The sequence below is a fragment of the Protomyctophum bolini genome (genome assembly GCF_963924005.1).
Source record: "Protomyctophum bolini genome assembly, chromosome: 23".
Taxonomy (NCBI): Eukaryota; Metazoa; Chordata; class Actinopteri; order Myctophiformes; family Myctophidae; genus Protomyctophum; species Protomyctophum bolini.
In genome coordinates this window covers 19,826,559-19,842,412 of record NC_137884.1, presented here as the reverse complement: position 1 = coordinate 19,842,412, position 15,854 = coordinate 19,826,559, and the positions used below count along the sequence as shown (strand labels likewise).

Here is a 15,854-nt window from a genome sequence, read left to right as displayed (position 1 = left end):
CATTTATACTGTTGGCAGTGGCATCAAGATATGCCAGCGACCGGAGATCTCACTGGTGACCAATCGTCTGGGGAACTCTAAATTCAATTACTTCAATGACCGCACTAAAGGCTTGGATTGGATCTACATATACACAATGCGTGACTTCAGACAAGCCCCGCTGGATTCTGGAAATTTTGCACACACACTCCCTGGATGCCAACGATGAACCTCTGCCCCAGATTTTCCAGAACGGCCTGTTCTAGCGCCACCAGGAGGCCGACTTTGGAAAAACAATTTTTTTGATATTACTCCTCCAGATTCTGTCCAAAAATCCCGCAAATTGTTACACACTATCTCTATAGTCATGTGTTCAAGCCGGATCATTCCGATATTTCATATTCCATCCGAGTTGGCTAACAAGTTTGCAGGATTGGCCCGTTTTGAACAAAAAGCCTGAAATCATGAACGCAGCGTGAAATTTACGTGAAATCTTTCATGGACTTTCCTACTAGGCTGAGGAATATATCCCACCCTTTTCACATTAGCCTGTTATAGTGCCACCAACAGGTGGATTTTTGCTAAACACATTTTTGGAACAAAATGCCTCAAATCATAAACGCAGCGTGAAATTTGGAACAAAATTCCTAAAATCATCCAATTGCCATCCAAGGCGTAAGAAAAAATGGCACCCTTTTCACATTGCCCTATTATAGCGCCACCAGGAGGCCACAACCTGATCTGGCGGAGACCTGTGCCCCGAGGGGCACTTTATCTAGTCTATCTAGTCTTTTGTTTTTAATCATTACTATTTTAAAACATTTTCAAAAAACTTCTCTTCTCACGCCTTGGATGGCAATTGGATGATTTGAGGCAAAAATCCACCTGTTGGTGGCGCTATAACAGGTCAATGTGAAAAGGGTGAGATATATTCCTCAGCCTAGTAGGAAAGTCCCTGAAAGATTTCACGTAAATTGCACGCTCCGTTTATGGTTTGAGGCTTTTTGCTCAAAACGGGCCAATCCTGCAAACTTTGAAAGCCAATGTTAGCCAATTAGAATGGAATATGAAATATCGGACAGATCCGTCTTGAACACATGACTAGATGGTGTGTAACGATTTGCAGAATTTTTGGACAGAATCTGGAGTTTGAGAAGCACTGGGCTGGCTACACCACAATGCTTTTGAGCCAATGGATGGAGCCAGTTGGTGGACCACTGGAGCCAATTGAAGTACCACATGGTCATGGAGCCTGTCAATAAGATGGTATTTACACTAGTATCTGGCAGGGATTGCAATGGCAGGCTATCTTGATTGAGGCTATCTTGATCATGTGACATGATTGAGAGTAGGCTAGCCTATGCACAATTGCGTAAAAGTGCACGGCCGTTTTCTTTTTCTTTCTTTCTTTCTTTCTTTCTTTCTTTTTCGCGTAGGCCTAAAGTTACCAAAGTTGTTTCCTGCATCATAGGCCTATACATAATGCTTTGCAAAAATCCATCTGACTTCACGGCTTTCCCCCAGGCCCAGTGGATAAGATTCATTTGAGCAAACTAATGCGCATTTCCTATTGGACAGAGGCGTAGGAGTGCACGCACCACCGTGCACTAAAGGATCGAGCCTACAAATTGTCGTTAATGCACAGGGCGCGCGTGGAGTCATGCACGCTCGTCTCCTCTCCTCTCCTCTACGCGCAGCAGCGCTATAGCTAGCGGACATGGATGAGGACGCATCGATTCTTTCAGGCATCTGGCGTGGAGAGGCTGCACTCCGATGCCCCAAATGAATCAGCGCCCTGCCGGCTCGTCCTCTACCGTGCAATGGCTTAACAGGAGAGACATGGGTGTCCGGACGACGGACAGCGTGAGCCTGTGCCAAAAGGCTCTCCAAATAGTCACGGAACTGTGTCTCGCAGGGCACGTAGATCGGGAGAAATGCTCGGATATATTCCCCCTGGAGAGCAACATAACAGGTAAAAGGAACGCAGGTAAATACGATCTATACAATAAAATAAATACAAATAATATTAAATCAAGATTGTTCTCATAATGATAGAAAAGACTGAATTCCTTCAAATGTTTTCTATTTGATTGAAGCCATAAGATATTAGTTTACTCTTGCAGATCGGTTCTATAAGGTAACATTGGGTAGTCAAATTTGTTAGTTAAATTAAATTGTGCTAGTCTACTATTTGAACTTAATTTCATCAATAAATATTGTAAAATGCATTTGAATGAGACTATTAAATTAACACAAACTAGATCCCTGCACTCAAAAGTTGTTTTGAGGCAACAGGTGGAATAGGCTATAAACTATGGTGCATGTTGGACTAAAGAAACACACCGTTTCTTTCTTTCTCACTCGTATTTAATTATTTTCTGGACAGTCTTTGTGAGGATTAATTCTGCGTTTCATATTTATATATATATATATTTTTTTCCTTTTTTTTTTACAAAACGCATCATTTCAGCTTTTTCAAAGAGCAATGCAAATTAACTATACGCTGAACTTAATTTTACTCATCCATATAGTTATGTATATGAATTGTTCTTGTAGAAATAATAAGGAAAGTGCAGTAACTGTGTTGACGGACAAGAGATTATTTTATTAGATTTTTGGTTCATATTGATTCATAGCCTGTGAATGTGATACTCTGCAGCAGCTCCTTGACTGATGCCGAATGTCTGACTTAACAGCATCCTGCCTTGTCAAACAGGTGCCACCTCTCTCTCACAGCTTGCCTTCTCTCCTGTTTCTCCTTCTCTCTCTTGCATGTGTGTCTGTCATATAATGTCCACCGCTCGCCCCCTATCTCCTCGTCTTTCTCTTTGGCTCTGTCTTTTTTTTGGTTATATGTAGACATCTCTATTAGTCTCCTCGCCGTGGTCGTGGGTTTCTGTGGCCTCGCCTTGTTGGTAGTCTCTCTCTTTGTCTTTTGGAAGCTGTGCTGGCCCATTTGGAGGAGTAAGGCTCTGTCCACCCATACAGAAAATGTCCTCCATGTCGGTTTCCCCGAGGCGCCCCCTGCAGGCCCGGCCAGCCCCCTGCAGCCCGTCACGGCGTCCAAAGCGCCGGAGGTGGAGAGGCAACAGCCGCCAGAACGAGAAGTGAAGGTGAACAAACGGAGCACCGTCAAGCTTCTGGAGGCGGCCATGAAGATCAGCCAGACGTCTCCGGACATCCCTGCAGACGTGCAGACGGCTCTGAAGGAGAAGCTCAGCCAGCAGGTCAAGATCCAGAGACAGACGACCGAACCCACATCCTCCTCCAGGTACTGTTGTATAGCTTTTACCCAAAATACAACACGCAAAATACAGCACAGCTTCCATAATATGAAAGGGCACAGAGCGACGTCACGGTTAGAATAAATTCTGTAATATACCACCTGGTTTTTGCACGGTTTAAATCTCAGACAGACAGACAGACAGACAGACATGTTTACATAGACAATTATGTTTGCTATACTGTAACTGAACACAAGACCAGTTACCATTGGGTCGAACGTTTGTCTGTCTAATGTCATGTCTGACTGTTGGCGACAGCCTTTTAGCCGACGAGTGACCCGTCGACTAAAATGCTGTCGGAAAAAAGGCCGCCTCCCGTTCATTTTATGTGACCAGGAACCTGGAGGTGGTTTAGCAGTATGTCATAATTGTCATATACTGTAGACTGCATCCGATTATTATTATTACCGTTAATGGCAGGGTGTTAACAAGGTGCAATTTCCCATTGACAGCCATTCATCCAAACAGAAAAGTCCTGTCTGATTGTATTAAACAGCGTCAAACTCACCAACATTGCAGCTGTACGAAAAGCTTCAATTATCCTCTTTCTATCGGCGTAAGTGTTTGTTCCATAAAAATCCACTGTAGACAAATTAGCTACATTTCTTTCCCTTGCAGGTGATTATTTTTCTAAGTGTTGTTCTAAGTGTTCTAAGTGCACGTTAGATATCGCTCAATTGCCCTGCGTACTGTACCACCTGTTTTGAATTTGCACATATAATGCAGGAGGCAGCAGGACATTGCTTTACTGGAAACGAGTGCTTCCAAACTCTGATGGCAAGATGGCCGCAGTCTGAAAGGTCAATAACCTTGAAATTGCATGGCACATGTGACACTACATGCAACTTAGTGTTGATTTGGACAGCACATTTTGATAGTCATAGCCTTTTGAGTAAAATAGTTGTAGTCATATTTTAGTCTTCTGTTTTAGTGTTAGTTGACTAAATATCACAAGCTTTTAGTTGACTAAATTTACTTTAGTTGACTTTAGTTTACTAAAAATGACTAAATACAAAAATGTATTTTGGCGGGCCTTGATGGTGACGTAATGCCTGATTTTACACTTGGTTGCATTCTGAATATATAGCCGATCTACAAGCCCACAACGCGTCGTCGCAGCGTAATGCGCTGTGAGCGTGTAGATCTGCTATTTTCAGAGTGCAACACCCGAGCGTAACCCAAAATAAAATACCTACAGTAAGAGATCCAGTGGAACTAAAAGACATAAGTTCCACTGGATCTCTTCTCCACTAGTTCCCACTCTTGTTCTATAGTCGCACTTGAAGCACCAACCGTACCTTTTTTAGATGTTGTACAACCACCTTCCAGAGTGGGAAAGTTTGGAGACGCGACTTTGTCGTCTCCATGGGTACAGAGAATGCCGCCTATTTGCTGAAACGGTGACGCAATAGTCCCCTCGCCCGCTCCAAACTAACCTCACGTCACCAGGCTTTCCACCTCCAGTGTATCACTCACAGCTATTATTTGCAAATAGGCCTAATGTCTATAAATGTCTTCTCCGAAAATAGCCCATCTGCAGCCATGCAGTGAGCTTGTAGATGAGCTATTTTCGGAGAACAGATATAGCCTAAATTATGGTGATTACCAATCTGGAAAGACAAGAAAAAAACGGATGATCTTCTACATTATTGTTACTATTAAATGGTGTAGTGTAGATTAGTATAGGCTATACAAGATAGGCAGCACAGCCACCTGTCCGTTCCGCTCAAGCAGGTCTGACTGGCAGTGCACACTGCACAGCACGCATGGACCTCATCAAAGTGCTTCGTCATCTTGGGTGGGAATTAAACATTCTTTGTTTAACTTCAAAACGGCTTTGGCATTGTTTACTGTCCATATTCCTCTATAAACGGCCTGTTTTCACTGTTTCCAATTGCTCTTTTTTTATACTTTTGTATAGCCTATGTGCAATTGGAATCAATCTAAACGAGCAATTATCTGACATTCAGAGGTGTTGCGCACCAGCGAATATTACATTCAATCTCCAAAGTCAAACTCATAAGTGCACAATGCATCATGCCGCCCCTCGTTGTGAGTTTTAAGATCTGCAAACTATTAATATCATGCTTATGTATACTTTGTAGCCTACTTCTGGCAGAAGAGGATATATGAGAATATTAGTAGGCCTATGTAAAGTCATTAAAGTTGTAATGATTTGTAATGAAAAGAAAGAAAAACATCAGCTACAGTTGATTATGCCCATGCATGCCTATACTGAATGATTATGACACAATGCCACATATGCATTTAGCCTACAATACACTGGGTGGCTCCAACGCTCTCGTCTGGACTATACATGTATAAAAAACGCAATATGGACGCAGGGAAGTTTTATATCGTTTACAAACTCGTTCGGCTAACAGCGCCTTAGTTTCAGTCATCATAGCTTAGTTTTACGTAGTTTTCGTCAGTGAACAAAGGCAGTCGACGAACGTTTTTCGCCATGGTTTTAGTAGATCAAATCAACACGGCATGCAATGCCAGGGAATGCCACGGTCTGACTATAGCCTTGGAGACCAAAGCGATTTTGTTAAAAAAAAATCACACCTGTGTGAACTGAGTGGTGCAACTCCCCCCCCCCCCCCCCCTCCCCTCTCTCTCATTAGCAGGCAACAGTGCAGCTCTCTCTCTCTCTCTGTGTTTCTGGACAACAGACTAATAGTCATACTCGTGCTCATTAACATCACATACATAGGTGGACGACACATAGGCGGACACGGACATTGCTGTTCCTTGGAGTGGTTGCACCACTCAAAAAAACAGAAAGAAAAAGGCGGGTACATAAGGTAGTGATTGGTGAACCAATAGGGAGCCGGCATCCGTTTCCAGCACTATAGTTTGATCCGCCCCTATATATAATATATACACCAAGAAAAGCTGGGTCATTACTTTCAGGCTATGGTCAGGACTGAAGTGAAGGATCACCTCCGGTTCACTCATCTAGGGGTAATGGCACGACCTCTGCCTGCTCCGGTTCAAGACCTATAACCCATTCTGACCTTAGATCAGATTCATACGAGGTTTCCACTGGACACACACTGGTCTGATTAACCCATTCTGACCTGAGATCAGATTCTAAAAATGTCAGTCGTTCTTCGATTTTTCAAAAATAGCAGACCTACAAGGCGCTATGAGCTTGTAGATCTGCTATTTTTCAATAGCTAAAGCATGACATGATGCTAACACCAAAATGGGTTCCCGTTCAGAATGGGATAATCACTCGCCGGTCGCCAACCGAGCCGCGCATCCATCGGGGCGTGCACTGGGAGTCAAGCTGCCATGGTAACATGGGGGAAGCAGCACCAGTAATTAAACAATCAGCTTCAGCTTTGCCTTTGTTTGCAGAGATGTGTTTAGAGGAATAGCATCTCTAATTATGGTTGCTGTGGGGTTGTTGGGAGCGTCAGAAGGAGGTTTGTTCTACAGCGAGAGCATCAAGCAGCTGCTCTCCATCGCTCAGAGGAAGCTGTTATTCACACTTGTATTTTGTCATTAGCAACACTGATAGATTCCATTGAGTTGTCCGGGTGTATGAATCACCAGTGGTGGAAAAAGTACTCACATTTTCTTACTTAAAGTCTAAGTCTTACTTAGAGTCGAACCCGCGGCACACTGCCAGACTGGATTACCAGCCAATGTGCCCAGACGGCCAAGCCAGCCGCCCGGGCCAGATTTGAATCAGATTTGACTGGATGTGACTGCAGTCTAAATCGGGCCTATGGTACACGCAGCTAAAATGTTAGTGGCACATGTTCCACAAGAATACAATATAATGTGACGGTAATAATAATAATAATTATTGCTATTTCCTAACATTGAGAAATCCGGCAATTCGTGGACCTTCACTCAGTGAATTCTAGGAAATTTGCACTTTTCCATTCAATTTATGGCCTCAGCCCCAGAAACGGTAGCTCTTTTAGAACAAAATATGTTTTCTTGGAACTCAAAGGAGTCAAAGCAACAGAACATTGAACATTGTCATGACCACTTTATATGATAATCAAATAGATTTATTTATTCGTCCTTGCGGATTTTTGCACGAGGCAGCCATCAGGACACAAAAGACCACAACGACACGCAATACATACAGTAGACAGATCACACAATGCATTGACACTAGATAGACAGATCACACAATGCATTGACACTAGATAGACAGATCACACAATGCATTGACACTAGATAGACAGATCACACAATAAATACATTGACAATTAATAAATAGACAGATCACACAATGCATTGACACTAGATAGACAGATCACACAATAAATACATTGACAATACATAGATCACACAATACATGGACACATACACAGCTCCTCTCATACGGAGAGGAAAATAGAATAGGCTTTGTAGTTTGTATACTAATCATGAATGACTAATATACTTCGTCCTTTCTCTTTGAGGATAATGGCAGGAGTAAAGGCATAGGAGTTTGTGGGATTGTTTTTCATCCAAATCTAGTAAGGCACAATGTGAGCTACAAGTTGAATGATAGGGAATCAGGGAAAACATATGTATATCGGTTACCTCCCTACAGCATCATTCTTTAGACACGCCGTAGTCATTTCTGTACCACACATTACCACCAAAGTGAAGGTATAGTCAGTGTATCGCCATCTCACCGGCACCTCAGACACTTATCGGACACCCTGCCTTTACCCTTTTCAAACAGGCACACTTCATTCCGCCGCCACCTGCCGCGTCAGATGAACGTCACCAGCGTCGACTTCAGCATGGACGCCCTCCCCGTCCGCCAGTCGTCCACGGTGAGCATCGGCAGGATAAAGCCCGAGCTCTACAAGCAGAAGTCCGTGGACTCGGAGGACGGGAGCCAGGGAGCCCGCGGCGAGACCTGCGGCAAGCTCAGCTTCTCGCTGCGCTACGACCACGAGGAGCGGGCCCTGGTGGTGACCATCCTCAAGGCGCTGGACCTGCCGGCCAAGGACTTCACGGGCACGTCCGACCCCTACGTGAAGATCTACCTGCTGCCGGAGAGGAAGAAGAAGTTCCAGACGCGCGTCCACCGCAAGAACCTCAACCCGTCGTTCGACGAGGCCTTCTGCTTCCCGGTGGAGTACGACGAGGTGTGCAACCGCAAGCTGCACTTCAGCGTGTTCGACTTCGACCGCTTCACCAGCCACGACATGATCGGCGAGGTGGTGGTGGACAACCTCTTCGAGCTCTCCGACCTCTCCCGGGAGGCCGTGGTGTGGAAGGACATCCACGCGGCGACCACTGTGAGTACACGGTCCCGCAGTAATGTATATATACAGTAATGTGTCTCATTTGCAGGCCTGTTCTTGATGTACGACGGAGATGACTGAATTCCAGTGGTGGAAAGTATGACTAAGTACATTTACTTAAAAACACAATTCCCGCCGGCCATTCATTAACAGCGATAAGGTTTTATCGCGCGTAACACTTACTTTGGAAGAGCCGAATATCCGTAATCGACTAATGGCATGTTACAATGACAAACTGCTGTGTGTGTGGTGTCATATCCGGTTGTTGTTCTCTCGGTCGGTGGTGGAAAAACCCGACCACGAGTATCACATCGCCTGCTACAGGCCGTTGAAAACAGGCCAGAAACGGCCCCTCAATGTCGTTTGAATGCAGGGCTTAGAAGGGAATCTTCAAAATGGCTGCGGCTGTTGTGCTAACGGACGGTGGCTAACGATCGGATCAAAACATGGATTAAATAATATAAACCCTGGAAAACGGAAGAAGCCACGTTTGGCAGGCTAGGGTGCTAATTTACGATTTTTTAATTATTATTACAGTCCTATAATACATTTTGGCCATTTGAAAATTGCCGATCTACAAGCTCACAATGCATCGCGACGTGACGGATTGTGAGCTTGTAGATCTGCTAGTTTAAAATTGTTTTTTGAAAATGTACTTTTGGCACTTTAAGTACATTTTGAATACTTTTGTAGTTTTACTCAAGTAAATGTTGAATTACGGATATTCTTACTAGAGTATTTCTACATTGCAGTATTGATACTTTTACTTAAGTAAGAAATGCAAGTACTTTTCCACCGCTGCTGAATTCTTTAGTGTTTCAGGTTGGTCTTGTGTAGCCAGAAGCCTACGGATATGCCATAAAAATATTTTATGTCACATAATAATGTGACATAAAAATTCAATGTGGTGATTTGAACCCGGTGGGAAGCATTTATGTAAAAAATAAAATAGCTGCATAACTGCATATTATGCAAAGGAACGGTATAATGATTGGTTTTCAAAACAGTGGGCGTAGGTTTGTCTGAGAGGATTAGAAACTATATTGAATTCAAATGTCACCAGACATATCGCTAGACATTCGTATCTCCAACTGTCTGGCTATGTGAGACTATAGTTCCATCACAGAATTTCAAAAACTTTCCAGTTGTTTAATTCAGACTTAATTGGGACTTTTAATTGTACTGTGTTTGTATTTTGTATGAATTATTTGCTTCACATAAAAGTCTCCATAAATGGTCCCAAGCAAGCAATGCATTTGGAAATCATGTAAAGTAATTAAGTAAAGAATGTAGCCTAATCTTAAACAGACATATTTTGTTAAATGAACACTCAAATGCATAAAAGGGACGCAGGCTAAAATGCTCATGCATTTTATTTCATGGAATTCAGGTTTTGGGCTAATACAGTAGAGTAGACTTATGATGTCACAGTAAGACCTTGTTTCACTCATTATGTCATAGCAGCACCTGTTGAGTGTTGATGGAAAACTCCACTGACTCATCGTCACCGCTCTAAGAACCCATAGGCGGAACACATTGCATAATTCCAATGCCCTGTGAAATCACCCACACACATTTTACGTAAACTAATGTCTATAATTACAAGCCTAATTTTAGCAACAGAGCAATGCATTATGCACATTTTTGAACTCCTGTATTTGTGTGTTGTTTGGTTTTATTTTATACACTGAATGTTTATTTTCTAAATGCTGACAGTTTATCTGAAAAACCTATGTTTCTATATGTCAGTCGTTCTCAAACAAGGACCCCCAAAAATATATGCAATTGCCCGCCGAGCCCCATCTGAAAATATGTTGTTCCAGGGACCTCCCAGAAGCAAAGATTTGAGTTTAAAATGTTCGCTCTGAAAGAATATATTCAAACTTTTGGGACACATTTTCACGATTGTTCAAAAATAGCAGACTTAGGGCCGATTCATACTCCTATTTTAGATCCGAATAAAAATCGGTTCGGCGCTGTAGAGCCTACAATTTGACGTCATTTGAGGTTCGGGGGGGGGGGGGGCGGGTACCGTCCTAAATTCGGCTCTTCGGTGCTCTTCTGACGAGCCGAAATCATTTCGGCACTACAGCGCCGAAACAGCGGTAAAATAAGAGTATGAATCGGCCCTTACAAGCTCGTAGCACGGCACTCGGTATGAGCTTGTAGATCTGCTTGAAACACCAAAAGGGGTTCCCATTTTGAATGGGTTAAGATGCTTAGAAGTCATGTGTATGGGTTTTCTATAACTCAGCTTGTGCTCACCGACTCTGTATACGTTTTTAAATGTAGGGTTAGTTAGAAATCTAACAGTACTGTATTTCTGATGGTTTCAATTATTTTGGATAGGTTTACTCCAGATGAACACTACTCGTGAGACCACAATGCTGGTTCATTGTCACTGTTCAAGCCGCCAGAGAGGCCTGTATAAATATTAAGTGACTACTTGACGGGTCCATTGTTACACACTCATCATTAGGACGAGTGATTGATTGACGTTCATCTTGCAATTTAATGTACAGTCAGGTGTGCATCGTCACTGCCTTCACGATTCAATTTGACGGTAACGATTCGATTCTACGATGCATCGCCGTGCATCACACTTTTCTGTATTACTGTACAACATGGCACACATGAATTAGTCAGTACAAGCAGTCAGATATACCGAACAACATATTTTATATAGAAACTGATGCGTAATCAAATCACTCTCCTCATGTCTCCTTGACATAAATATCTTGAATAAAATAAAATATATATAAATGGTGCAGGCTATAATCGATGATGTCACGTTGCTGCGTCGATGCAGAATCGTGTGATGCGGATCATGATGCCACTTAGACCCGAGTTAAAAACATTCACTTTGAAAGAATATATATTCAAAGATTTGCGCCACATTTTTATGATTTTTCAAGAATAGCAGACCTACAAGCTCGTAGCGCGCCACTCTGTGGCGTGCTATGAGCTTGTAGATCTGCTATTTTTCAATAGCTAAATTATAACATAATGTTTAAAACACCAAAAGGGGTTCCCGCCCCAAAATGGGTTAAACAATCTCTCTGCTTTCAGACACTGTTCGTGTTAGTATTTAGTGTTACCAGGGACTCTTTACCTACACGTCGAGGCGTTCAAGTGAACTGTACTGTACACAGTAATTTACTTATATGCTCTCCGCTCTGTTGTTTTTCTCCAGGAGAGCGTGGACCTGGGCGAGATTATGTACTCACTCTGCTACCTGCCCACAGCAGGGAGAATGACCCTGACGGTCATCAAATGCAGAAACCTCAAAGCCATGGACATCACAGGCTCCTCAGGTAACCCGACAGCAAACTAGGGTCATAATACACAGACATTGCAGAGCAATGTTTCTTATCATGGACTAAAAAATATATCTCTTTCGTAAACTAGAAAAAAAGCTAAAATGAGAGAGAGAGAGAATTGGCGAGACAGAGAAAGAGACAGTCGGAGAAGACTGGAAGAAAAAGTATAGAGAGTATGCACAGGCATGATTTTCCCATCAGGACACGCCCCCCTCATCTAGATCTTGACACTCAGACTGAGTGGCAAGACATTGAGCAGCATGGAGTGTTGGAGTTTGGAAGAGATCTTTGCTAATCACTCAACCGTCCAGTGTACCACCTGTTTCTAAATGTCACATAATGCAGGAGGCAGCAACATGTTGTGTTATTGAAAACAAGCACTTCCAAACTCTGACACTTAGAAAAATAATCCAACGCAGGGCATTTCTTGACAGAAAGTAGCTCATAACGTTTCTATGGTGGATTTTTATGAAACGAAAACTTTGCAGATAGAAAGAGGATAATTCAAGCTTTTCGTACAGCTGCAATGTTGGTGAGTTTAACATTGTTTAATGCAATCAGACAGGACTTTTCTGTTTGGATGAATGGGTTGTCAAGGCCAGAAAGTAGTTTTTTGCCACTCAGTGGGAGTTCCCGCATAACTTCCAGCATACCCTCTATAGTCTATACAAAGCATAACTTGCACAAGTGACAGTTCGACCTGACCTGGCATGAAGCTAATTGCTAGAAGGAAAGCTATCAGTTACCGTGGCAGCAAAGTCATGGAGAGGATTATGCCTGGAGTTGTGATCCTTCCATTGCAGAGAAGGAGGACTTGATTTTGGTTACCATGGCGATTGTACAAGGAGTGTTGCCGGGAGCTGGGAGGAGTGAACCAGGAATAGAGAATGGTGTTTTAAAAAAAATCATATCAAGGTCCGTTATTTATTGGGTATTTAATTTGAGCCACTGACCACCATTTGATGAGATTTAGCCTCCATCTCAGACACAAAACTAAAGGATATTTTGTTGTCGTCAAGTAAGATTTTGTCCACAATTCCATTACGAGAGATAACAGGCAAATGATCAAAATAACAATTCTTCTACATTCTCTAATTGTGTAGACTTCTTGTAAATTAAGTAATGCAGATGTTTAACAATTTAACTCTTGAAAGTATACAATGAAACCAAATGGGCCTGTAATGGTCCATTTGGTTTCATTTTACACTCTAAAGAGTTAAAGATCTCTAAGGGTCCATTTGGTTACCAACTCTGTCAATTGTCGCTAATGGTGTGTTTTTGGCATTGAAAAAAAGAGTTGGCTTTTAAAACAAACGTTGCACAGGGCACATTTGACAAATGAGTTAAATGACTGACATATTTAACAAACGCTTAGGCCTACATTAAAAAAAAATCACACCCGTGTGAACTGAATGGTGCAACTCCCCTCCACCGTCTCTCTCTCTCTCTCTCTCTCTCTCTCTCTCTCATTAGCAGGCAACAGTCCAGCACCATCTCTCTCTCTGTTTCTGACACAACAGCGCCACTTTTTCCCTTACTGGTACTCACAGTCACACACATGTCACATAGGTTAGCACGGACATTGCCGTTCCTTGGAGTGGTTGCACCACTCAAAAATAGCGGAAATAGCCAGTCTATACAAGCACACAAAGACTCACATCACGCCGAGTTGTGAACTTGTAGATCTGCTTTAATCTGAAGATTTGTGAACATGGAAACGATTATCACGGTTATGCAAACATATAGGTACCGGTAATTACGATTAATAATCGTATATATAACTGTAACTAATGTTAACCTGATCTGCATCTCACAGACCCGTATGTGAAGGTTTCCCTGATCTGTGCCGGACGGAGGTTGAAAAAGAGAAAAACCACCATCAAGAAAAGCACACTCAACCCTGTGTACAACGAGGCCATCATCTTTGACATCCCACCGGAGAACGTGGAGCAGGTCAGCCTGTCCATTATGGTGATGGACTACGACAGGTCAGTGCTTTAACCCATTTTGACCTGAGTTAAAAACATTCACTTTGAAAGAATATATATTCAAAGATCGTAGCGTGCTATTTTTCAATAGCTAAATTATAACATAATGTTTAAAACACCAAAAGGGGTTAACCATAGAGATTAATGTATGGAATGGACATTTCCATTCATTCATAGCAATGCTGTGCTTCCGAGTCAAGCATGGAAGAGGACGTTTGTTTGATTAAATGATGCGCTGATTATATGATGTATTATGCAATATGTTTATATCATATAAACAGTGGGTTGGGACCCATTTGTGGGTCACAGACCAATTTGTATGGGTCACGAGTAAAAATTCCATTTTCCCCTACATTTACAAATATATATATATATATAAAAACTATTACTAAAAATGTTTTAAAGAATTTTATAAATTTTATAAACGAAAAATCTAATAAATCTAAATTCCATAAATAAAAATGAAGTAGTGAAAATAGCCCATCTACAAATCTATGTAGATTTGCTATTGGTTTTTAGAGTACGACCTTGGCTTAAAAATTGATTTCTTTATTTTTGCTCGGAAGGAGCCCCTTTTGCATCACTAGGGGAAAGCTAGTAGGAAGTGTGTGTGCAAAGCTTTACGCTGATCAGTCCAGCGGTGCCCGATATTAGCTGCTCACAGACAGACAGACAGACAGACAGACAGACAGACAGACAGACAGACAGACAGACAGACAGACAGACAGACAGACAGACAGACAGACAGACAGACTCACGCTCAGAATCACAGGAGTGAAAACATAATGCCTTGCCCATTCTGGCTTGGTAGGAATACAAATCTAATCATATACAGTAGGCTTAAGTACATTAATGAGACCTTAATAGATACCACTCGAAATTGACGAAATTGGCAGTTCGTAGTTAAGGCTTGCGACTATTTTAATCAAACATTATAATTCGCGTTGAGCTTCCTTTCAAGAGGGATTATTGCTTATTTTGCTTTTATATCTCCTATGCACTACCCCTATTGCATAGACAGACGTGTTTGTCCATGGCTGTGTTGATGTGTATGACATATTTTATATTTGTGCGCGTGCATGTTTCTGGATGTTGTGTGTGTGTGTGTGTGTGTGTGTGTGTGCGTGCGTGTTTAACAGGGTTGGACACAACGAGGTGATTGGTGTGTGTCGTACTGGGCCAGACGCCCAGGGTCTTGGACGAGACCACTGGAATGAAATGTTAGCCTACCCTCGCAAGCCCATCACACACTGGCATGCTCTGGGAGAGGTACCTGCTCTGTTTTTTGGCCAGTGATGGTATACTCACATTTTTTTCTTCACTTAAGTAAAAGTATCAATACCCTTTATTGATCCTGCTTATTGATCTGGGCTTTTATCGAGCCCACTATTGAGCTTTTTCTAATATTTTTGTGGAAAGAAGTGAGATGAGAAATTCTGAACAGACCTGGTAGCTTTTTGTATTTGGCAGTTGGGCAGAGTGACTGTGAGTTTGTGGCGGACCACCATCTAAAATTTAATGTAATTTTTCTTTTGTTTTAAGTATTGGAAATTAAAGTAAAGTAGGCTACAAATACCTCAAAATTATACTCAAGCTTAACTAAATGTACTTTCCTCCAGTGTAATGGTTCATTCATGCATGCATTCAGGTATAACAAACAGGTGAATGTTTTCTGGATTACTTTCACAGTGGCCAGGAAAAGGAAGAGGCAGTTTTGAGAGTCAACGTTCCTGTCCCTCACCCAAACCTCCGCAGACACCCTGAGAACCGTGAGTCTCACCCAAACCTCTGCAGACACCCTGAGTGTCACCCAAAACTGCGCAGACACCCTGAGAACCCCGAGTGTCACCCAAAACTGCGCAGAGACCCTGAGAACCCCGAGTGTCGCCCAAAACTGCGCAGACACCCTGAGAACCCTGAGTGTCACCCAAAACTGCGCAGCAGCGCAGAGACCCTGAGAACTGTGGAGTCACTCCACAAAGCACAGGAGCTGAACTGCAAATGAGTCTGTCT

General features: G+C 42.5%; 1 protein-coding gene across 2 annotated transcripts; it reads left to right on the top strand.

Annotated features, from left to right (window-relative positions):
• Positions 1-1,761: 1,761 nt before the first annotated feature.
• On the top strand, positions 1,762-15,605 carry syt10 (synaptotagmin X; the record flags this gene model as incomplete). 2 transcript variants are annotated; one of them, XM_080757439.1, is made up of 7 exons in its annotated part: positions 1,762-1,951; positions 2,839-3,250; positions 7,963-8,527; positions 11,727-11,847; positions 13,670-13,841; positions 14,981-15,110; positions 15,531-15,605. In XM_080757439.1, the coding sequence occupies 7 exons, from the start codon at positions 1,762-1,764 to the stop codon at positions 15,603-15,605; spliced, it is 1,665 nt and encodes a 554-aa protein (XP_080613565.1). The 2 variants fall into 2 exon arrangements, with proteins under 2 accessions (XP_080613565.1, XP_080613564.1); XM_080757438.1 differs by having other exon boundaries at positions 1,762-1,966.
• Between the last annotated feature and the right edge of the window lie 249 nt (positions 15,606-15,854).